The following is a 25,454-nucleotide window of genomic DNA, read 5'->3' on the forward strand; positions in this document are numbered from 1 at the left end:
GGAAAAGACTGGAATGATTTCGTTCGCAAGTTCGGAACAAGTAATAGACCAGTTTTCGAAAGGATGATGATGATGATGTATATCTGTGATCATGACACAAATGATGTGGATGCTTGGAAAACCGTGGCATCCGGTGACTGACTGGGGTCTCGCAGCAATGAAACGCCGCCAGGCTTGCCTGTGGAAAAATGCGAAAGCAGACGCAGGGGTATCACGGAGACAGTGGGAGAGGACCGTGGAGGAGATCCGCCTGGCCGTGACTCACTTCCCTCATCTGTCAGGCAGAGTGGGAGGTGGGAGGGAGAGAGGGAGTGGTGTCCCGGAGCAAAGTTCGGCGCCCACAGCCGTCTATATAGCGCGCGGGCGGCGCAGCCAGCTGCAACGCACTCAGCGCTCCCCACGACCACACGACCGCAGAAGCCGCCACCGCAAGCGCCATGAAGACTCTGCTGGCTCTCCTGATGTTGGCCGTCGCCTGCCAGGTGAGCTATCCGCTACACGTCTAAAGCGACTCCTAGAGTTTCAGTAATACTGTGCAATATTATTGACGATTCATAAATAAGACATAAGGTTCTACATCTACATACGTACTCCGCAAGCCACCATATGCTTCGTGACGGAAGGTACTCTGTACCAATAATTGCAAGTAGAGCGAAGAAAAAGGACTGTCTGTATGTCACCGTACGAGCCCTAATTTCTCTGATATTCTTGAAATGTAAGCTGGCGGCAGTAGAATCGTTCTGCAGTCAGTCTCAACTGCCGGGTCACAAAATTTTCTCAGTAGTGCTCCTCCAAAACAACGTCCCCTGCCCTCCAGGGATACCCATCTGCGTTCCCGAAGCGTCTCCGTAATACTTGCGTATTGTTCGAAACTACTGATATGAAATGTAGCAGCCCGCCTCTGAATTGCGTCGATGTCTTACTTTAATCTGACCTAGTGCGGATCCCAAACATTGGAACAGTACTCAAGAATAGGTCACAAAGTGTCCTTTAAGTTGTATCCTTTACAAATGAACCAAATTTTCCTAAAGTTCTCCCAATAAACCGAAGTCGACCATTCGCCTTCCCAACTACAATACTTGCATCTCATTAAATTCCATATCGCTTTGCAACGTTGCGCTTGATATTTAATAGACATGACTGTGTCAGCCTGTACACTACTGCAGGCCGCTGTAGCCGAGCGGTTCTAGGCGCTTCAGTCCGGAACCGCGCTACTGCTACGGTCGCATGTTTGTATCCTGCCTCGGGCATGGATGTGCTTCATGTCCTTATGTTAGTTAGGCTTAAGTAGTTCTAAATCTAGGGGCTGATGACCTCAGATGTTCAATCCCATAGTGCTTAGAGCCATTTGAATCATCTGTAGTCGAACATTATGGCTTTGTTGTTCCTGTTTATCCGCGTTAACTTACATTTTTCTACAATTACAGCTAACTGCCATTCATCAAACCAACTACCAATTTTGTCTAAAGCATCTTGTGTCTTCCTAGAGTCACTTAACGACGACACCAGCTCATACGCCACAGCTTTATCAGCAAACAGCCTTACACTGCTGCTTACCCTGTCCGCCAGGTCATTTATGTATATAGAAAATATCAGTAGCCCTAGCACAGTTCCCTGGGGCAGTCCTGACGGTACCCTTGTCAAAAATGGTTCAAATGACTCTGAGCACTATGGGACCTAACTTCTGAGGTCATCAGTCACCTAGAACTGGGAATTACTTAAACCTAACTAACCTAAGGACATTACACACATCCATGCTCGAAGCAGGATTCGAACCTGCGACCGTAGCGGTCGCGCGGTTCCGGACTGTAGTGCCAAGAGCCGCTCGGCAATCCCGGCCGGCGATACCCTTGTCACTGACGAACGCTCGCCGACCAGTACAACTTACTGGGTTCTGTTACTTAAGAAGTTTTCGAGCCATCTTCGAAACACTCACATTCCTGGGAACCCATTCCGTATGCTTGTAACTTCATGAACAGTCGGCAGTGTTGCACCGTATCAAACGCTTTACGGAAATGTAGGAATATGGTGTCCGCCTGTTGCCTTTCATCCATGGTTCGCTGAATCTCATGTAAGGCAAGGGCAATCTAAGTTTCGCACGAGCGACGCTTTCTAAAATTGCGCTGATTTTTGAACAGAAGTTCTCCCCCTGAAGGAAATTTACTATATTTCAACTGAGAATATGTTCAAGGGTTCTGCAGGAAACCGACTGAAGATATTGGTCTGTAATTTTGCGGCCCGCAGCTCGTGGTCGTGCGGTAGCGTTCTCGCTTCCCGCGCCCGGGTTGCCGGGTTCGATTCCCGGCGGGGTCAGGGATTTTCTCTGCCTCGTGATGGCTGAGTGTTGTGTGATGTCCTTAGGTTGGTTAGGTTTAAGTAGTTCTAAGTTCTAGGGGACTGATGACCATAGATGTTAAGTCTCATAGTGCTCAGAGCCATTTGTAATTTTGTGGCTCCGTTCTTTTGCACAGTATATCGACGGATCCACTGAAATTAGATTTTTATTGCGCAGACTGGTTGTACTGTATAGTCTATGGCTCATTTTGTATTTCTTCGCCAGCTCAGCTCCGTATATCAAACTGCTTACTTTGCGCGATTTTTTGTGTTGAGTAAACTTAATTGTGCAAATATCGTCACGCTCTGTGGAACGCGCGTTCACTTTAGAATTATTGGAAGTCTAGTTTGCTAGCCTTATAGTGATTAAAATCAAGTGAGTACCGTAGCGTCAGAAGAAACCGAACAATGCTATTAGTTGTCGAAATATGGGAAAATATATCTGGAAACGGAGATGCTAAAATTAGTAAATATGTTACTTACGTTGGAGACTAATTATGAGAAGTACAACAAAAAGCAGAAACGGTGTTGGCGAGCTACTGGAGCCAACACATACATCTACATCTACATTGATACTCCGCAAGCCACCCAACGGTGTGTGGCGGAGGGCACTTTACGTGCCACTGTCATTACCTCCCTTTCCTGTTCCAGTCGCGTATGGTTCGCGGGAAGAACGACTGTCTGAAAGCCTCCGTGCGCGCTCTAATCTCTCTAATTTTACATTCGTGATCTCCTCGGGAAGTATAAGTAGGGGGAAGCAATATGTTCGATACCTCATCCAGAAACGCACCCTCTCGAAACCTGGCGAGCAAGCTACACCGCGATGCAGAGCGCCTCTCTTGCAGAGTCTGCCACTTGAGTTTATTAAACATCTCCGTAACGCTATCACGGTTACCAAATAACCCAGTGACGCAACGCGCCGCTCTTCTTTGGATCTTCTCTATCTCCTCCGTCAACCCGACCTGGTACGGATCCCACACTGATGAGCAATACTCAAGTATAGGTCGGACGAGTGTTTTGTAAGCCACCTCCTTTGTTGATGGACTACATTTTCTAAGCACTCTCCCAATGAATCTCAACCTGGTACCCGCCTTACCAACAATTAGTTTTATATGATCATTCCATAGCTACTTTTGATGTCTAGAACTTTTTGCAAGACCCAGAAATCCCTTCTCATTCAAATATAACTACAGTGGCAGCCCTAAATATGTAAATTCACCTTTCCTTGTATTTAAGTAACGTTTCAAGCTTTCTGTAATAACCGTACACTTTTCCATGGCGGTTAAGATTGACTGCGGTGGTATAGCACTTACGAAATTCAGGTCTTCAAAAATTCTTGCTACCAGATACTGTAAAGGAGAGGTGCTGGGAACAGGAATAGCGTCACGCAAATGAGCCTGCTTTTTCTTAATTATTAGTGTAACCATTTGCAAATGTACATCAAATGAATGAGTATTCATTCTCAGAATGTTCAGTTAGTGATTTAGTGCGCTTGTCCTCAAGTCCCTTTTCGTGACCGGAGCCGCTACTTCTCAGTCAAGCAGCTGTTCAATTGGCCTCACAAAGGCTGAGTGAAATCCGCTTGCCAACAGCGCTCGGCAAACCGGTAGGGTCAGCCATCCAAGTACTAGCCTACACCGACAGAGCTTAACTTCAATGATGTGACAGGAAGCGGTGTAATCGCTGCGGCAAGACCGCTGGCCAGTAAGTCACGTGCCTTTTTAAATATTAAGTAACAAAGCTTTCTTGGTAGGAGCGGAATTCAAGCAGTTTGTTATCACAATGAGATTTAAAATAGTAAGTTACACAAAACAACGGCAAGCCAGGCTACTTCTATTGAAGGCTTCACTACACTTCGAAGTGGCAGAAATACTTTACTCTGTTTTTCACATGGTCACCAAGGTTGCGTAACCAACGATCGAGACGTTCTACGAGTCGTCCCCTCTCTTAGTGATAGAACAGCTGTGTGAACGTCCTCAGCGTTGGAAAATATGTGACTCCTCCGAATAAGTTCGGAAATTGTCGCCTGTGCCGATGGCCTTCTTTCCCGATCAGAATCAGTCAAGCCTGCGCTGCTTTAGTCAGTTTGTTGGCAGCATTTCACCACGGATGGTCGCAACATTGCATTTGACCATATACCACCGGGATTTCATGGCGAGCCTGTGTACAGTGCAGACGTTTCACCGCAAGACCAGTACTCACCCGCGTACTTCGACTTTGGAATAGGGCTCTTGACAAAATATCTATATATCTGCATTTTCCCATAATTTCGGTATATATCGGCGATAATTTTGTGCTGGATATGTCGATATCGGTACGGCAAAACCGAGTGCCAATATTTTTATTTTATATTATACCTTTTCGAAATTTTCGGTAAATAATTGAAATTGTTCTTTTGAAATTGTAGAACAACATAATTTTATTTTCGCTGTGTGAAGGAGTCTTACTACTTTTTGAGTTTTCGTCATGTTCAGTACTCTTTGAGGTGTTCTGATGCGAGGAAATAGCAACTAGTGTGGTATTTCTTCACATCGGCATTCTTCAAAAAAGGTGCTGAAAATGACGAACAAAAATCTAAATAACATGACTGGTTTTTGCGGAGAATGGAGACATGTGAGGGGAAACGCTGACATAATCGGCGTTGGGCGCTATCAATAGAAACTGCAACGTTTAACTTCACCACGCAATTTTGACACCACAAGTACTAGTTCGCTGGCGTTTACGGAAATGAAGAAACAGATAAGTCAGCGTGAAGCGTTCTGGAAAAATCCGATATATGACGAAACCGAAGTCGGACACATCGGACAGCTTTTACTGTGCCACTTACATACAGTTACCGTTGTTTAAAAAATGGTTCAAATGGCTCTGAACTATGGGACTTAACATCTGAGGTCATCAGCCCCCTAGACTTAAAACTGCTTAAACCTAACTAACCTGAGGACATCACACACATCGATGCCCGAGGCAGGATTCGAACCTGCGACCGTAGCAGCAGCGGTTCTGGACTGAAGCGCCTAGAACCGCTCACCCACAGCGGCCGGCTACCGTATCTAAAAAAGTGGTTTTCACCAAGCGTGAACGCTCATAGTTTTCCTTTCAGTTCTTGCTCTAAGGGGGATAAGCAGGATGGTAACTTGGTGTACAGAATATCTAAAAAAATCAATACTGCACTTAAATATACACCCCTGGCAGTATATTCACGATATGCAGCCCACATTTTTATAGGCCGTACGTCGATATGTTCTTCAGTCGAAATATCGATACTTCTTTTCGATAGTGAAGTTTTTTAAATATCGATATATCGGAAGCCTGATATTTTTAAAAATATCAACTGTCCTGCTTTGGATCCAGAGCGAGTGAAGATGCACCACGTTGCTACTCGCTAACGTATTCCCTTAACAGAAGTTTTCGGAGGCGGCCCTCAACTTGGCGGATGTTGGCCAAGTGTCCACACAGACGGCCGATAGCGTGTGAACTCTGACCTCGCGATAACCGATACCAGGATGGCCTCCCACTGGCTCAAGATCAAGGCGCGACCCGCACCGCTGTTATGTCACGAGCGACAGCAGACCCACTGCTGCTGCGATATGGCTGGCTTCTCGCATTCCTGACGACGTATGCTCTTACGACTGGGACGCTTACGGCGTTTCCTCGGTGCTTCACCCCCACGAAAAAGAAATTTGCGATTGTTTGTGGCTACATTACTGCCAGAAATCTGAAATCTACTCATTGTAGATCAAGACGAAAATTAGTTATTTTTTCTGACTCTCCGCGTTGACACTAAGGAAACCTGTTTCCGATTTACCATCTTTTCCTCGGACTGCTCACTGATCTTCTTCCCACATTTTTATGAAGGAAAGCTTACTTTGCGATTTGGTCTCCTACGTACGCACAACTTGTTCCTTCCATTCAGTTTTGTCCTATGCAGCGTTTTCTATTCATATTGGGCATCTTCTTCTGCCCTTATGCAATTGTTGCCGATTTGATTTCCTCTGTTCCAACCCTTGACAAATCTGAATAACTTCATTCTTGTTGTTTCCTACTGCCTAAGATGTATCAAGCTTCGAGCCCAAAATTCTTCCGCCTACAACAAGATGGAATGTCTTACTTTATAAAATATTTCGTCACTTTCCTTTTGAGGGTTTTTACAAACGTCCCCTACGTTCTTAGACAGGCGATTTAACAGCGTGACCGCTACGGTCGCAGGTTCGAATCCTGCCTCGGGCATGGATGTGTGTGATGTCCTTAGGTTAGTTAGGTTTAATTAGTTCTAAGTTCTAGGCGACTGATGACCTCAGAAGTTAAGTCGCATAGTGCTCAGAGCCATTTGAACCACAGGCGATTTATTTTTTATAGTTTTATCCTGTTAACGCATAATTCTGCGTCAAAGCTTGTGAGTGTCCAACTACCAACCCAAAAGTCTGGAATTCGATGCCCAGTTGGTCCTGGAATTTTTTCTGTTTCTTAGCACTTCTTTCATCTCCTACAATGAGTTGTAAAAACTGTAAATCCTCTGGTAATTGGTCGGGCAAGTAAGTTCAAGGATTAGAGGATGGCAAAGGCACACCACCAAAAATACATAAAGTAATGCATTCTCACCTTATTTACAGTTATTATTTAAGTTTAACCGTGTAGTAACAATAAAAAAGAATTACTTCCAATATTAAGATAATAGCTTCCAAAACTGAAAAACGAAATCCACTGCTATTGGAGTTACTATAAGGTTCCTTGGGTCCAGTCATCAATGATGTAAAGAAACAGTTAATTACAAAATGAAAATAGGATTTTTCGGGATTTATGTATAACACATCTACCTGTGCCCCAATCAGAATCAACATTAACTGGAAAATCAACACTACTTTCACCAAGCAAATGTCAAACTCAAATATTTTACTTCTACATACATATTCACCATATGGTGCATGGCGGAGGGTAGTTTGTACTACTACTAGTCATTCCCCCTCCTACCCGCCTTGCAAATGGGACGAGCTTAGAACGACTGACTATATGCGTCCGTGCGAACCCCGATTTTTTCTTGTCTTCGCTGTATGTTTGTGCGAGTAGCATGGTTCTGCAGTCTGTCGCAAATGACCGTTGTCTAAATGAGTTTACATTGTGTTTTCGTAATATTCGAGTGTTGATCGAACCTAGCGGTAACAATTCTAGAAGCGCGCCTCTGATTTGCTTGGAAGTTTTCCTTTAATCCGACCTGCTGAGGATCCCAGACACTTGAGCAATTCAAGAATGGATCACACAAGTGTTCTGTATGCAGTCTCTTTTATAGATGAGCTACACTTTCCTGTAAGTCTTCAACAAAATCGAAGTGGACCACTGGCGTTCCCTATAACCGATCTTACGTGCTCGTTCCATTTCACGTTGCTTTTCAGAACGATATGCCTAGATATTTCACCGACGTGACCGTGTCAAACAGCACACCACCTGTACTGTATTCGAACGTTATAGGATTGTTTTTCGCACGCATGTGCATTAATTTACTTTTTTCACATTTACAGCAGGCTGCCACTCATTTCATCAAATGCGAATTATGTCCAATTCCTCTTGTATCTTTCTGCAATAAATTTAGACGACACTGTCCCGAACGCTACAGCGTCTTCAGCAAACAGTCACCCTATCTCTCAGATCGTGTAATGCACGTAGGGACGTCAGAAAGTAAGTTACACATTTCGTCCCACGCTAAGACCATGACGCAACAAGGGTGCCGCAATATCGGAAGGTAGTACAGGTTCCGTGTTTCCTGCAGACCCAGTTCTGCTGCAGGATGGATAACACGTGTTTCACAGTGTGCGATTGAAATAACTCGTCAACTGGGAACGTACTCCAAAGCTGAACTGTGTGGGACAATTCAAGTCTTGTGGGCAAAATTGCACACAGATTCACCGTGAAATTGTGGCAGTATATGGACCAAATGTTGTGACGTGTCCATTCGCAGTGAAATGATCGTAGTAGTTTCACCAAGGCCGAAAAGACGTGGCTACCACTGATCCGCAATATAATCCAGATTTTGCAGCATGCGAGTTCCAGCTCTTCTACAAACTGAAAGAAAATCTAAGCGGCAAGAAATTTTCGAACGATGAGTAAGTTCACACAGTGGGTCCCGAATAGCTCCGTCACCATAGAGTGCATGTCTACCGTCGAGCAACTGAACGACTGGTACAACGTTCCGATCTTTGTTAATCTGTGTCACTTTTACGTGTAACGCGGCATTCAATAAAAGTTACTTGACCTACCATAATAATGAGCAACTTATTTTATTTAAGTCCCGCCGCATACTGAAACAATCCATGCTACCAACCATAAGCTGCTTCTAGTGAGAAATGTTTTATTGACGAATACTTTCAGGAGGAAGTATAATTTTCAAATTGATGTAAAAAATACGCCGGCCGCTGTGGCCGGGCGGTTCTAGGCGCCTCAGTCCGGAACTGCGCTGCTGCTACGATCGCAGGTTCGAATCCTGCCTCGGGCACGGAGGTTAGTTAGGTTTAAGTGGTTGTAAGTCTAGGGGACTGATGACCTCAGATGTTAAGTCCCATAGTGCTTAGAGCCATTTGAACCATTTTCTAAAAATACGTACAGCAAAATTCTACTGGTAGACAAGATTATCATGTAAAACGTCACGTACAGTTCTCTTGGTCAAGAAAATCCTCATTGAAACATGATGCTTTCTGGACATTTGATGAGTTTCAACTTCTCACTCCGCTATGTAAGAACAGCACGTTGTGCTTGGCTTGGCAAGACCTGAAACATTTTTTGTAAAATATGGTCCACATTTGTAACGTAGTTGAAGAAATTGGTATTTAGTCAATCAAATGTTTAGAAAACATCATATTTTCAAAAAATGGTTCAAATGGCTCTGAGCACTATGGGACTTAACATCTGTGGTCATCAGTCCCCTAGAACTTAGAACTACTTAAACCTAACTAACCTAAGGATATCACACACATCCATGCCCGTGGCAGGATTCGAACCTGTGACCGTAGCGGTCACGCGGTTCCAGGCTGAAGCGCCTAGAACCGCACGGCCACACCGGCCGGCATGATATACCTCGGCACTGGTATCTAGAAATTTTACGATGGTGATTATAAGTTTCAAATCTGCGTTAAGCCGTTTATATTAGAGGCGTAAAAAACAGATATTGTGTTCTGCTTAGCATGTCCTTCACAATAAAAGATATTGATCAATCACGGACCCCAGAAAGGATTTTCTTTCTTTCTTTCTTTCGTTTACGCCATAGTCCCGCAGCGATCACAGGGTCGGCGTGGTTACAAAGGATTTGGCAATATTGTTAGTGTTACGGATGGCGGGATGCCCTTCCTGCCGCCACCCTGTACACCCCCCCCCCCTCCCACCCCCACCCCCAGGACTGAATCAGTGTACCCCAACTGTCTGCGTCTGGTGGAAATCGTGAAATAGTGTGGACGTGTTTCAAATGTCTGCGACGGGTGTAACCGAGGTGGAACGTGGAGACCAGCCCGGTATTCACCTAGCGGGATGTGAAAAACCACCTGAAAACTACATCCAGGCTGGCTGGCACACTGGCTCTCGTCGTTAATCCGCCGGGCGGATTCGACCCAGAAAGGCCTCTAGCTATTATATTAATGTTCAGGCCGCTCATCCGAATACTACACTGATGCAGCTCTCCAGGCTAGTCTATCCTATGAAAGCCTCTTCCTCTCTGCATAACTACTGAAACCTACATCCACTTGATCCTGCTTATTGTTTCCAAGATTTGGTCCCCCTCTACATTTCGCACCCCTAAAATTCCTTCCAGTACCATATGACGATTCTTCGATGTCTCAGTATGTGTCCTATCATGTATATATGCAAATTGAATGACAGTTTGTATCAAGGCCAGGTTTTGAACCCAGGTCTCCGGCTCACTAGGCAGATGTGCTAACCACTACGCCACCCTGGTACGGTGGCTTTGCACAATTGGACGGACTACCCTAGCACACCTCCCTCCTCAATTCAAAGTTCCATTCACGCCGCTGCCCACTTGGTATGCCCCCTAAACTCTAACAGCATTGCAGAGGCTTTCCAAATATATTGGAATAGCACCTCAACATCAAATGAAACGGGGTGTCCTGCTTGAAACCCAGGCATAGTTGATTTAATCAAATAAAAGTATATAGTTCCAGAGACCTTTCCAAGTCTCAAACATGCCACTGTGCTAGGGTGCCGTAGTAGTTAGCACATCTGCCTGGAGAGTGGGGTATCTGGGTTCGAATCCTGCCCGTGGTACAAATATTAATTCTGCCCTTCAGTCTGCATATATACGTCGTAGATGCTTCAGACTTGAAAAGTTCCCTGGAACCATACAGTTTATTTGATTGTGTGCCATCAACGAATCCGTGCTGTTACTCTAGTTGAGCCAAAAATTTCTTATTCCTCAATTCGGTTCAGCACCTGCTCACTAATTATTCGATCTATCCGTCTAATTTTCAACATTCTTCTGTGGCACAACATCTCAAAAGGTTTTATTCTCTTCTTGTCTGAGCTTCTTATTGTTCAGGTTTCACTTCCGTACAAGGCTCAACTCCATACAAAGACCTCTCTAAAACATTTATACCCGATGTTAAAAAAATTCCTCTTTTTCAGAAACGAGTTTCTTTCTACTATCAGTCTGGATTTTCTATCCTCTCTACTTCGGTCATCCTCACTTATTTTGCTGCTTAAAAAGCAAAACTGATCTACTGTTTTTAGTGTGTCATTTCCTTATGTAATTGTATCAGCATCGCCTGATGTAATTTGGCTAAACTGCATTGCCCTTTTTTTACGTTTGTCGATATTTGTCTTATAAACTCTTGAGGACACAGTCTTCCAAGTTATTGGCCGTCTTTGACATAATTAGAATGTCATAAGCAAAAGTCATTGTTTTTATTTCCCCTCCCTGAACTGTAATTCCCTTTCCTAATTAGTCTTTGGTTTTTAGTGCTTGCTCAATGTACGGATTGAATTACACAGGAAACAGACTATAATCATATCACTCCCTTCTCAACTACTGCTTCCCTTTCATTTCCGTCGACTGTTATAACAGCAGAGTGGTTTCTATACAAGTCGTAGATAACATTTCGTTCACTGTATTTTACTCTTGCTACCTTCAGAACGTAAAAAAATGCATTTCAGTCAGTATGGTCAAAAGCTTTCTCTAAATCAACAATAGCTAGAAACGTTGGTTTGCTTTTATTCGGTGTATCTTCTAAGACAAGTCGTAAGTTAAGTATGGTCTCCCGAGTTCATACATACAGCCACAATAATTGTTGTTTCGACTTAACCCACCAAGTCGCATTGCGCAGCAACATAAGGGTTCTTTCCGTTCTTTGACGGCTCAAATCACCTGTCCACAGGCGCGACCAGATGCTGGCCAGGTGAACATCGCAGAGACGGTGGAGCAACTGAACCACACGATCGTCAACGCCGCCCATGAGCTCCGCGAGACACTGGGCCTGCCAACGCAAGACGAGGCCCTCAACCTGCTCACCGAGCAGGCTAATGCCTTCAAGACCAAGATCGCCGAGGTCACCTCCACACTCAAGCAGGAGGTGAGTGACGCTCGCCGTCATGGTACACTAAGGCAGGGAGATGTCCACAGAAAACTAGCGTTGTTCTCCAGTGTGACCAAAGAGACAAGGGATAAATTTTAAGCAGACTGGAGATGACTCAAGTTTCGCATTGTGCTTTGTGTGACATTGTGATGAACAGAGTCTCCCACATAAAGTGGACTTCCTAGATGCGTTGTGCACTGAAACAAGTTTCTCGCAAGATCATCTCATTTTCCACTATCATTCCCAAAGCTAGTTTATTGCACCCCTTGTTGGTCGACAAGTATGTAGTCTCCTTCCAGTAGTACCAGCCACTTGAATGATTACTACCTCCCAGATAACCGAAGGCAAAAAAAAAAATTAAATTTATAGTGTTGGAATAAAAGTATAGGAAGAAAAATTGTGTATCACTTACTGTAATTAATGTATCACTTAAATTAACCGCACCTTGCAATGTCCTCAATACATTGTAAGTATCTGCCACGGGCAGGGCAGTGTTCTGTGTGGTTGTGAATGCGTTACATCGGAGATGAGCGAATTCGAATTTGGGCAAATTGTTGGTGCTCGCATGCTGGGTGCTCCCGTGACCCAGGCAGCGGAAGTGTTTGAAATTCCAGGAGGCATCATATCAAATACTGGTATAGCAAACAGGGAAAATGGAAAAACATCATCTGCTAAGTCGCAACGCGGACGATAGTGTATGTTGAGTCGAAGAGGATTGTGACGAAAAATTAGAGGAGTGAGCTGCAAAAATTCACTGCAGAACTGAATGTCCCATTCGCGAACCCTGTCATCACCAAAACAACACGAAGGAAGCTCCATAAGCACGGAATTTCAGGGCGAGCTGGAATTACAAAACTACTCATCAGTGATGCAAATATCCGTAACAGGAAAATCTGGTAACGAAGCAATAAAACGTGAACTATGGACCAAAAGACAGCATTTGGTCGAATGCATCTCGTTTCACACTATTTACAACTTCTGGCCGAGTTTAAGTGCCAAGAATGAAACATGGCTCGAGTTAGGTGATGATTTGGGCAGCCATATCCATGTGTTCCTTGGTTACTCTGTAAGGTCTATTATTGCCAAGGATTATGGGACCATTTTGGCTGATCAAGTCCATCCCACGGTACAGTGTTTTTCCCCCCAGTGATAAAGCTGCGCCGCGCGGAATGGGCGCGAGGTTTGAGGCGTCATGTAACGAACTGCGCGGCCTCTCCCGCCGGAGGTTCGAGTCCTCCCTCGGGCATGGGTGTGTGTGTTGTTCTGATCATAGGTTAGTTTAAGTAGTGTGTAAGTCTAGGGACCGATGACCTATGCAGTTTGGTCCCTTAGGAATTTACACACATGTGAACATGTGATAACGCTGTGTTCGAAGACGATAGGGCCCTGTTCACACAGCTTGCATCGTCCAGGAATGGTTTCGTGAGCACCAGGATCTCCCCTGGCCACCACTGACATCAGATCTCAGTATTTTTTAGCCTTTGCGGTCAACTTTGGAGAGAAGAGCGTGTGATCGTTATCCACCTCCATCACAGTTACCTGACCTTGTCAGTATTTTGCAGGAAGAGTAGTATAAGACTCACTTAAAAACCATATAAGGCCTGTATTTATTCATTCCGAGACGACTGGAAGCTGGTTTGAATGTCAACGGTTTTCCGACGCCGTGTTTGGGAGGGTAATGTGGTTTTGTGTTTGCACAATTTTGCTCACAACTCTGTATGAATAACCCTGTAGACAGCGGACGAAACAGAGAGCTGGCCTTTAATTGCACCTCATACTATTTGTCAGCAGCTCACAGCATCTGATGTCCTCATAACTGCTCACAATAAAATCAGCTTTAAGAGGACAAGCAATGTAGCAGATGTTGTGACTGCCTATGCTCCAGGGTCTCGTAAGGTTGGGCAGGTATTGAGAAACGAACGTTGGCCGGTGATGTTACTATAACTGCCCTGTTGAAGGGTTTATGAAGAGAGGGATTACTGGCTGCCTTATTGGCGAGTATAGTACGCAAGGCAGGCGTAAAACAGCATTATTTTCACTCTTCTATGTCAAATAATACTATATTGTAGACCACCTCTGTTTACAATCGAAACACTGAAAAATTCGCAAACGAATAGTTCTACATTTGGTCAACTGGAATCATCAGTTTCGTTTGAATTACGTTGTCTGTAAAGTGTTCAGCCCATCATTAAGAAAAACATTGTGGCACTATACTATACCCAGATATCCTCTGACAATGTGGCATAATGTGGTAGAGTCTGAGTAAACTTTTTTGACTGGTTTCCTACGTCTCACATTAAGGGTTTATGTGTCCGTCAAACAGTGTGCAGTTCCCTTTAGAAGGCTTTTGTCTGTCTCAGGCCGAGAAGCACCAGGGCGCTGTGTCGGAACAGCTCAACACCTTCGTTCGTAACCTGAACAACAGCATCCACGACGCCGCCACGTCCATCAACCTGGAAGAACAGCTCAACTCTCTCCAGTCGACACTCAACAACGTTGGACACCAGGTGAGTTGCCGGCCTCTCTGCAAGTATTTCTACGCAAGAATGTGATCGACCGGTCACAGCAATCGCCATCCTGATCTATGTGTTCTGTCGTTACCTTGGAGAGCTTCAGGAAAATTCCTAGAGGATCTGTTATGCCCTGCGAAAGATCAAAAGACGCAGTGCATGACCTTAGGATACACTCCACAGAGATACTGTGGTCCATTTGAACAAATTAAATGTCTATAGCTTTACCAAAATTCTAGCGTCCTCCGGCTACTGTACCCTCTGACTCTCCTGTAGGACGCATGTCCACTCCGTATGGCAATACTGGTGCCAAACTATCCAGCGTGTTTCATACACTACCTTCAAAAATTCCTGTTAGTCGTCCTGAAGCAACTATACTATTCGTGATTGGTGGTAATGGTTTGAGTGGACTATCCGGAGATACATCAGTTTCTGTCTCGCCATGGGAAGTGTATGTAATGAACGTGCTGAGTTAAATATGGGTAACGAGTATAATAATCCCATGGTCCAAGAAAGGCTCGTTTCACATCTATAACAGAAAAGTACATTGGTCGCACGGAACTGGTGGGAGTGGTATGGAGTTCTAAGGATGGAAAATGGAGGTAGAGCCATTCATCGTCTTTCTTTGTCATGTTGTTCTATTGACAGCTGGTGCGCCACTTCAATAAATATCTATCTGTTGCTATATTAGTTTCGATCAGTGAAATAACCCACTCCTGCAATCTGGGATACACACATTTCATTTGTTTCTGAATTCTAAAGCATTTCTAGAAATTATTGTCTGTGGTTCTACAAAACCACAGGTTTAGCATTGCCATTTGCGATGGGAAATACTGTAAATTTAGTAGAAAATTTCATTTATCTATATAAGAAATGAAAAAATTTCATCAAATCTCCATGTCAAGAAAACGTCCTCTCCAGAAGTTGGCAACTCCTCGCACTCAACTGGGTGGAAACAGCGCAGCATGCTGTCATCAAGACACACATCCTGTTGGCACGGCTGCATACTAAGGTATCAATCTGGAAAGGCGAATTCTGTCTTGGTCCCAGTCCTAGGGTGCTAAGATTAATTCTGGGAGGTTTCTAGCAGTTACCTAGTAGAATATTGAAGCTGGAATGCATTTTACACACACAAAAACACAAAAAGTGAAGCTTACAAAACACGTTACTTAACCTTCAGTCGTGCCAGTGGATAATGAGAAAACAAGGCATGCAAATAATGCAGGAAATCCAATAACGTGATCAGATGAGAATCTTTAGGGGAAAATGCGAACGGATGGGCTACCAGGGACATGAGAGACCACAAAAAAATTTAAATTTTTTAAATTTCGGTAGAGCACTTGTCCGCAAAAGGCGTAGGTTCTAGGTTCGAATCCGGTCAGGCCCATAGTTTTGATCTGTCTGGAAGTTTCAAAGCTGAACAAGTTTTTTAAGTTTATATTATGTATCTCTACTTTGAGTTTTGTTCGATTGTACTTTTTTACCTATATTTTTCGATATCCAAGAGATTATTTTTTTTAGATTTCAGACTTTTAAATTTCAGTGTCAGTCTAATATTATTCGTATATGAACAAAAATATATTCTGGGGTTATTTTCTAGCTTTATTTCCCAACTGGTTAATACGACGGATTTCATCATAATCATATTCTTCTAGATCGGCACCACAGCCTGGATAAACTTGAAGACAGACATTATTCGACCAGACTGAGTTTTAAAATGTTTTACTATGCACATTTTCTGACGCAACAGATGCAGATACGTCTTCCTCGTTGCTACCGATGAGCTTGAACAATGGACCATGCCGGCAACTAGTAGTGGGGAATAAAGCGTTTTATTTACAGTCCGGTGGAAGACTATCTTTCTTCAGGTGTAATTTAGACCATTAACAGAAATAACGGCTGTGACCATAATCATACGAATAACGTAGGAAGATGTACTTTGCATACCACAATCAAATATGTTTACTTGATAGGTATCAGCGTCATCTACCTGCACAGAACTATTTAGTGGACATCTGTCACCCCTTCGAGATACGATACGTTTAGTATATTCCTTGTTATATGAAGGTGTAGTGGAAAATAATGTCTCCGAATTTTTATGTGAAAATTCTTCAAGTACTTTAAATAACAAGAAATGTTATTAATGTTTTACATCTTTATTCTACATATTTATTTTTAAACATAATCACTCCGGCGACGAACACCTTTCTCCTAACTAGAAACCAGTTTCTTGATACCATCACTATAGACTATCTGACTTTGTTGACAGAGCCACAACCTCACCGCTGCTTCCACCACTTTCATCGCTATCAAAGTGAGGCCCTCTAAAATGTTCTTTGAGTTTCGGAAACAGATGAAAATTGAATGGGGCCAAGTCTGGGCTGTATTGAGGACGATCGACGACAGTGGACCCAAGGCATCAGATTGTTGTAGATGCAGCAGCGCCCGTGTGTCATCTAAAGGAGAGAATGCTCCATATGTGGACGAACTTGTCGAATGCGAAACTCGAGTATAGTACATTGTTTTTCATGCACCGACATAGTTACATTATACACCGCCATGTTACACATAGAGATCGGAGACGGGGCGAGTATTAGCCTGATGTTGTGGGTTGCATACTTCACAAATCAAGGTGCAGCTGTTATATCAGTGCCAACGGGCTTCGTTCGTTCCCGCCGCAGTTTCGCAAGTACGAGTCTGAGAAGCGTGGCGTTGCGGCCGCTTCATACTCGTCGAGGCGTTCTCTCTTACTGAAGCATGCTAGAGTGTAACGCTAGTCGTGAATTATTGTAGTTACGGAAGATCAGTACACGAGCTTGCTGTTGCTAAGTAAGACTGAAAAACTTAAAATAACCGACCGCCAAGATCAGATGCCCTATGACGAAGCTGTGTTTTATGAGACTGTGGGGGGGGGGGGGGGGGGGGGTTGTAAGACGAAAATTAATTGATGCAAAGTACACAACTGCAAATTACGCTTCACCCTCATTTCAAGTTTTCTCATACGGTCGCTACAGACTCGGTGAGGCCTCGAAAGTGTGTTTATGTCAACGTAATTATTAGACATTCTCTAAGTAGATTTATAAATATTAAAGTAAATCTACAGCAGTCTTCGAAGAAATTTCATCTTTATAGATGCACCTGTAAACAGAACAATACTCACGGCTAACTGATCAATCGTCATATAAGTATATAATAGTCACCATGACCAACGGTTGCTTATGACATTTAGACAGGTCAGCCGTTTTGTGACATTCAGGTTGCACTTGACAATGGCTACAAAGCTGAACTCAAACTGTGTGGAACAAATGACCAGTAATTTACAGTTTAATGGCGCAAATGTCTTTCTAAACGGTTACGTATGTAATGGGAATGACGCGAGTGTACTCGCTCTCCTTTCTGAGCGAGTCGAGTCCACTTGTATCTGACAGCAGGATCAGGAGACAAGTGGGTTGCGGCGGACACTCAGGAGTCGAATCTACGGGCACACGGAATCGGCGAGTTCGGAGATGACGTCAGAGAACTCGTTGGCAAGTTTTTAGTGAATATACGGAGCTCATTTCTGATCTCTTGTTACACGGTACAACTAGGTGCCCTCTAGGACAGAGGACTGCAAGTACGTCGACATCAAGAATTAAGATGTATTTTATTTGAAAACTAAAACATTTTTCACATAAGAAATTCGGACGCATTATTTTTCAGCACGCTCTCATACAGGGTGAGACAAATAAAAGAGGCCCAGAGAAAAGAGTTCCAGGATACAAAGGAACACAGCCCAGGAAACGAAATACAGTACTAATCTGACTATATCAGATACTGACATGACCACCATTCATCTTTTGGCATTTCTGGGCCCTGGTCATCAAGTTGCTGAAGGCGGTAGTATGCTGGACTGCTGGAATTGCTGTAATCTCATCCGGAATGTTCTGCTGGAGTTCTTGAAAACTACACTAACAGATACGGTGAACTGAGTGGCCAGCTAGGGCCGCGGTAAGCTAACCTCTGCTAACAACTGTCAGGCGTGAATATGGTGTAAATTTGCACCAAGGTTCGGTCGGCTATATGGTCAGTTGCTCCATCGTATTGGAAAGCACTGTAGGTCTTTTCCTCCTCCGTTAATGCTTGCACAAACGCTTTCAATCTGTTGGCAATGTAACGCGCCGAAGTCAGCGTCCAATGAAAGAAAATGGGACCAATAATGCAGCGTGCAGACGCTTCACACCAAACCCCAAGCTGCTGATCATGCAATGGTGTTTCGTGGAAATTATTCAGATTCCTGCTACCCGGAACCTGTGGTTCTGTGAGTACACATGACCACTCAGGTGAAACCAGACTTTATCAAACATAAAGAACAGAGCCATGCCCAAGGCATTCATTGCTGTCTCAGTGAACAGCCACTCACGAAACTGAAGGTGCTGAGTGGCATCTACTGCTTTTAGTGCATGAACAACAGGGTTGCACGTGGAGATCCAGGTGGAGTATTCACCCGCATGTTGATGTTGTGGTCTTCAGTCCTGAGACTGGTTTGATGCAGCTCTCCATGCTACTCCATCCTGTGCAAGCTTTTCATCTCCCAGTACCTACTGCAACCTACATCCTTCTGAATCTGCTTAGTGTAGTCATCTCTTGGCCTCCCTCTATGTTTTTTACCCTCCACGCTGCCCCCCAATACTAAATTGCTGATCCCTTGATGCCTCAGAATATGTCCTACCAAGCGATCCCTTTTTCTAGTCAAGTTGTGCCACAAATTTCTCTTCTCCCCAATTCAATTCCTCCACATTAGTTATGTGATCTACCATCTAATCTTCAGCATTCTTCTGTAGCACTACATTTCGAAAGCTTCTATTCTCTTCCTGTCTAAACTATTTATCGTCCACGTTTCACTTCCATACATGGCTACACTCTATACAAATACTTTCAGAAACGACTTCCTGACATTTAAATCTATACTCAACGTTAACAATTTCTCTTCTTCAGAAACGACTTCCTTGCCATTGCCAGTCTACATTTTATATCTTCTTTACTTCGACCATCATCAGTTATTTTGCTCCCCAATTAGCAAAACTTATTTACTACTTTAAGTATCTCATTTCCTAATCGAATTCCCTCTGCATCACCCGATTTAATTCGACTGCATCCCATTATCCTCGTTTTGCTTTTGTTGATGTTCATCTTATATCCTCCTTTCAAGACTCTGTTCATTCCGTCCAGCTGCTCTTCCAGGTCCTTTGCTGTCTCTGACAGAATTACAATGTCATCGGCGAACCTCAAATTTTTTATTTGTTCTCCATGGATTTTAATTCGTACTCCGAACTTTTCTTTTGTTTCCTTTACTTCTTGCTCAATATGCAGATTCAGTAACATCGGGGATGGGCTACAACCCTGTCTCACTCCCTTCCCAACCACTGCTTCCCTTTCATGCCCCTCGACTCTTATAACTGCCATTTGGTTTCTGTACAAATTGTACAGAAAGCAAATTGTGTGAGTGTGAAATCTTATGGGACTCAACTGCTAATGCCATCAGTCCCTATGCTTACACACTACTTAACCTAAATTATCCTAAGGACAAATACACGCACCCATGCCCAAGGGAGGACTGGAACCTCCGCCGGGATCAGCCACACAGTCCATGACTGTAGCGCCTAAACCGCTCGGCTAATCCCGCGCGGCAAGAGCCAAATGGCGGTTATGATCGTCTTGATATGCCGGTCTCTTGCGACAGGCGTCTGGTGGAGTAGTAGATCCTGAAGCAGTTTCTCGTGTACTGCAACCACGTTTTCTGGTGTGCGGCACCGTTCGGAATGTTCTTTGACTTGTTCAAAAACACATCCTGTCTGACGCCATGGCACTCATTTGACACCATTAAACTTCTCAGCAAACAACTGACCATACCGTTCCCACGACTATGTTCTCAAAAAAATGGCTGTGAGCACTATGGGACTGAACATCTGAGGTCATCAGTCCCCTAGAACTTAGAACTACTTAAACCTAACTAACCTAAGGACATCACACACATTCATGCCCGAGGCAGGATTCGAACTTGCGACCGTAGCAGTCGCGCGGTTCCGGACTGGAGCGCCTAGAGCCGCTCGGCCACGGCGGCCGGCACTATGTTCTCATGCAACTTTCCACAACGAAGACCCACTGCTCCAATGTGAGTACCACACTACTCCACTCACACTGACACAGTCAGCACTACGCCCACTACGCTCTGAAACGGTTGAATCACATGGTGGGCGTACAAGTGTTGTGAGTGTGGCGGGATGTAGTTATACGTCCAAGCATATCCTCTAATTCAGGCCACTTTTATTTGCAAAAACTGACATTATTGTCTGAAGGGATATCGCAATCACTGGTTATACAATGTTACTTATAATCCGTCTTGATTCCAAAAATGTTTTAACCTTGAGAACTACAGATCTTAACTAAGTATTTTTAGAGATAAAAACAAATTTGAAAAATCTACTTAATATAGTATGTCCATATGTAATCTAACAAATGTACCAGACACCACCTGTCCTTAAGAGTTTTATAATTCATATAAATCACGTGCATTCTGCCAACCAGGTTAATGTGATGCAGCATGTGAAGGTTGCAGTGTGTGAACGGGTTACTCCTGTAACCGAAATTGCAGGTACATTCTGGTACGTTTGATGTTGATCGGATAGGACGAAACAGGTTTGCATTTGTCAAATAGTTAATTAGTGTGGTGTGCATACTGTAAGACCATCGGTACACACACCATCAGATTATTTGACTTGTCGCTCTAACGAAGTAGGCGAGTGTCAACAATATGTCTCGTGGTCTTATCGTGGCGTGTTTATCTTCTGCCGTTATATCAGACGATATAAATGCCACTTGCACACTTAGAGTAGCAGATTGACGGTGACAAACTCAAAACAGAACTTGATTAATTTTCACACACATTTATTAATATAATAACAAGCATAAAAATAACTTAACTTGGTTCTGGATGCTATTTACAATTGACAATCTGAAGTTCCTTTGGTCTTGGTACGTTAATCTTACTCTCACATATCTCTGATACTTGACAAAGTGTCTTTACATTTATCTTCATGGCTATGTACAGGAATACGATAATCTTCTTAGGTGCAGACTGACACTTGACTATAGACTGGTACAGACTAATGCAGACTGGTACAGACGGGTGCAGACAAATGCAGACTGACTAATCGGAGGTCTGTACACTCGTTATAACGCCTCGTGCGTTCGTGTATCACTGCGCGAGTGTGATCCGCGAGGAGAAAAGGTTCTACGTAAGCAGCAATCTCATTGGCTGCGCTACATATTAATACGCGGATCGGCGGAAGCAGAATTTGGTCCGTCTCTAAGACAGCGCCATCTCGTAGTGCGGAGACGGACGAGCTGTTGTGCTTAGCGGGGCGCGCTCTATTAGGAAAGTTGTGTACGCGCTAACTACGCGGAACTATGTACACAACAATTAGTATCACTGTCATTTCAAATCTGAAGATGGTTCTAGAGGAACCGAAACCAGTCATGTGAATAAACATTTTTGCAATCAAGACGGATTATAAATAACTCGTATTTACACCACCCTGTATTTATTTCTTGGGAGACGACACGTCCTGAAACCTGGCGGATCAGGTATACTGATAATTGCATTTTTAGGATGTTGCCCCCTGGTGACACGCCTCTCGTGTGCTTGCAGTGGCAGGACATCGCGAGCAAGACGCAGGCGGCGGCGCAGGACGCGTGGGGTCCGGTGCAGTCGGCGCTGCAGGAGGCCGCCGAGAAGACGAAGCAGGCAGCGGCCAACCTGCAGAACTCCATCCAGTCGGCCGTCCAGAAGCCTGCCAACTGAGCCACGCTGCCGGAAGCGCCGTCTGTCCCCTCTACCACCTTCCTCTCTGCCTGTCTTAGCCAATAAATTACATGTACAGTTTATCGTAAAATACAACTTTTTCCTCTCTATTTATTTACTCGTTTTACTGCAACAGACCCCTGCCTCAGTGACACGTGGCACACCAGACAAAAAGTTATTCACCACCAGGAGGCGTTGCGGCGGCGCGGCTCCTTCCGTCCCTTTACGACGTACCTGCACCTACCTGTGAACATTGTCTCAGCATATCATCAGTAGGGAAGCCGAGCGAAACCTACTGTACTTCGACGTGAACCAGGTTGCAATTTGAAACGTCCCCTTAGAAAACTTAATGAATTACTGTGCTGATAAACCTCTTACGTTATTTGATTTTCAAACAGCTGAGCAGAACTGAACGTACTCAGACATTTCGCTCTTTACCTATTCTGATCAACACTAAACTGACACACAATATTTTTAGCGCAACGCAATCTGACTTTCAATAATCCCTACAAATGAATGGCCCTGACTAACACTAACCTATACCTTTCACTCACTTCACATATACCTTACCTCACAAAAATCTTCGTTACTCGAACTACTGCAATACAGCGAGCGCCACTACTGCCAGCTAAATAAAAGATTCAAACTACTGAAGGCACTAACTACTGAAAGGCATAGTTAGCAAATGAAAGATTTTGATAGAGAACAAAAAATGTATTTACCTTAATAGTGTTCAAAAGTCATAATATATATAGCAGTTCATGGCATCCATTCTTACAAATGTACTGTTTCTGATGGACACACGTCCGGATCATCCGCTCTCAAAAAATCCGCCATCTCACTTCCCCACATCCACCACTGCTGGCGGCTCACCTCCAACTGCGCAACGCTACGCGCTGTTAACAGCCAACTGCCCAACACTACAATAGCCAACAACAATGCAAACCAGCCACAGACTGCACGCAGCACAGTCAGTGATTTTCATACAGAGCGCTACGTGGCGTTGGCGTTACCAATATAAGAACCTAAACAGCCTACTTACATAGCCCCCATGCTCCCCACAAAATATTTTACAAATTGTTTTGGGCACTGGCCAATACATATTTGTTAAATTTTTTTCACAGTTACAATAACAAAGAAATCAAAAAGACAGTCCTGATCGTTCATCATAGTAAAATTGCAGTGTTTTTCTCAAAGGCTGAGCAGTAAAAGTAAATGCACACGGAAGTAGTGGATTTCCATGCAGTCTTGAAGAAGTAGTGTTGTCCTTCCAACGGAAAGACAGTGCTGACTTTTGGCATGCAGACAGGTAATGGGCCACAACAGAGAAAACCCACCGCAGAGTCAGTCGAAGTTGAAGAATATTGGTAGGCAGGTCATCACAGAGCACAGTCAGTGATTTTCATATAGAGCGCTACGTGGCGTTGGCGTTACCAATATAAGAACCGAAACAGCCTACTTACAAATTAAAGTCACTAATCTACGTTCCGGGAGAAAGTTTTCACACGAAATGAAAGGTTGGAAATTTTGTCCTTAATTAATATATTCTGAAACTTATGTGAACAAGTATCACTGCCAAGCCCGTGCTAGTCTTAACACAGTCACTCACCATCCCTTTCACTCACGTTAGCAAGTTTATGGGGTTGAATTTCCCTAAAACGTAATAGCTACAAAAATACGGATGGTTTTTCATTGAGAATGCTCGACAAATATTAAGTCTGTCGGTACCTAATGCAGTCACAGTTTTTAGCCACCGACCTGCTCAATACGCCACGTGGAATTTATGTCTTTTCTCGTCATAAAATTCACTTAAAAATTCCGAAATTTCTACACACACATCGGAATAATTATGCCGTCACTTTACAACACTTTTAATGTATGAAACACTGCTAGATAAGGCAACTTATCATTTCTATCGGAAGTACTACTACACACGTCCGAACTGTTTCATGGCTAGGCTCCGACCCCTCTCTAGAATGCTTTAAGTCTTCTCTACCAACAGAGAAAAGTGCGCGAAGAATATTGCTTTACCATTGGTCAGTTTACTCAACAGCCAATAGCAAAACAACATTCTCCCGCGTAAGTCCGCGCTTTTCATCAATAACCAATCGCAAAATAGTAAAGCTAACGACTGCACTTTTTACCGACGTAATTATCTAAAATGCTGAAGTTTTGTTTATGCATAAAGTTATTTACTATTGTTATTTATACCTGAATTAACTTTCCGTTTACCATAAACTTACTTTACAAATCTATTCTACAAAAATCCCCTTTGTCCACATCCATACTTCTTCGAAATGTTCCCACACTAAATCCCACTACGTAACTCGTTGAACAATTATCTTCATATTAACCTTAAACCACACTCACGCATCATTCATAGTGCTAAAACACATTTATAACATTTTACATACGCAAGAAGACATAATAACACTTTATGAAAATACTAGAACAGTTTATGTATACCATTCTGTTACTTAAGTGCACTCTAGTTGGCACAATCGAAACTAAATCACAGTCCCCTATCCAATACTGTCCTCTATCGGCTGATACATAAACTACGTGCCCGTCCAGTCTCGTGTCACCATCTATCACTATCCAGCTCTGAGACACATCTCCCACTTAACCGCCTCCAAGGTAGGATAGGTATATGGCGCTACGTCTCAACGTCACGCTAATACCTTGAAACACCGTATGATCTGCCCGCTGTGTTTCAGTTTCTGGTAGCATGGAGTGAGCTACGGTAAACTAGTGATATCGATCTGCGTTTCTGGTAAAAAAATTGGCAAAAATGGGCCTTTAATACACACTGAGGTGACAAAAGCCATTGGTATACCTCCCAATATCGTGTCGGACCCCCTTTTGCCCGGCGTGGTGCAGTAACTCGACGAGGCATGGACCCAAAAAGTCGTTGAAAGTCCGCTGCAGAAATAATGAGCCAAGCTGTTTCTATAGCCATCCATAATTGAGAATGTATTGCCTGTTCATGGTTTTTGCACGAATTGACATCTCGATATGTCCCATAAATGTTCAATAGGTCTCATTTCGAACGATCTGGGTGCCGAAACCATTCGCTAGAACAGTCTAGCATGTTCTTCAAACTAATCAAGAAAGTTCAAATGTGTATGAATTCCTATGGGGCCAAATTGCTGAGGTCATCGGTCCCAAGACTTACACACCACTTAAACTAACTTATGCTAAGAACAA

At 43.7% G+C, this 25,454-nt stretch overlaps 1 protein-coding gene across 1 annotated transcript; it reads left to right on the top strand.

The window, feature by feature from the left end:
• Positions 1–324: 324 nt before the first annotated feature.
• On the top strand, positions 325–22,361 carry LOC126419333 (apolipophorin-3b-like). Its single transcript, XM_050086517.1, has 4 exons — positions 325–482; positions 11,700–11,894; positions 14,258–14,404; positions 22,095–22,361. Exons 1-4 carry the CDS (start codon positions 438–440, stop codon positions 22,245–22,247), a joined length of 540 nt encoding a protein of 179 aa, XP_049942474.1. The 5' UTR covers positions 325–437; the 3' UTR covers positions 22,248–22,361.
• The last annotated feature ends 3,093 nt before the right edge of the window (positions 22,362–25,454 follow it).

The sequence above is a fragment of the Schistocerca serialis genome, chromosome 9 (assembly GCF_023864345.2).
Source record: "Schistocerca serialis cubense isolate TAMUIC-IGC-003099 chromosome 9, iqSchSeri2.2, whole genome shotgun sequence".
Taxonomy (NCBI): domain Eukaryota; kingdom Metazoa; phylum Arthropoda; class Insecta; order Orthoptera; family Acrididae; genus Schistocerca; species Schistocerca serialis.

Coding starts and splice junctions, on each gene's coding strand:
- LOC126419333 (XM_050086517.1), top strand. CDS start 438: ATGAAGACTCTGCTGGCTCTCCTGATGTTGGCCGTCGCCTGCCAG. Junction 483..11,699: donor TGTTGGCCGTCGCCTGCCAG/GTGAGCTATCCG, acceptor ACCTGTCCACAG/GCGCGACCAGATGCTGGCCA. Junction 11,895..14,257: donor CCTCCACACTCAAGCAGGAG/GTGAGTGACGCT, acceptor TGTCTGTCTCAG/GCCGAGAAGCACCAGGGCGC.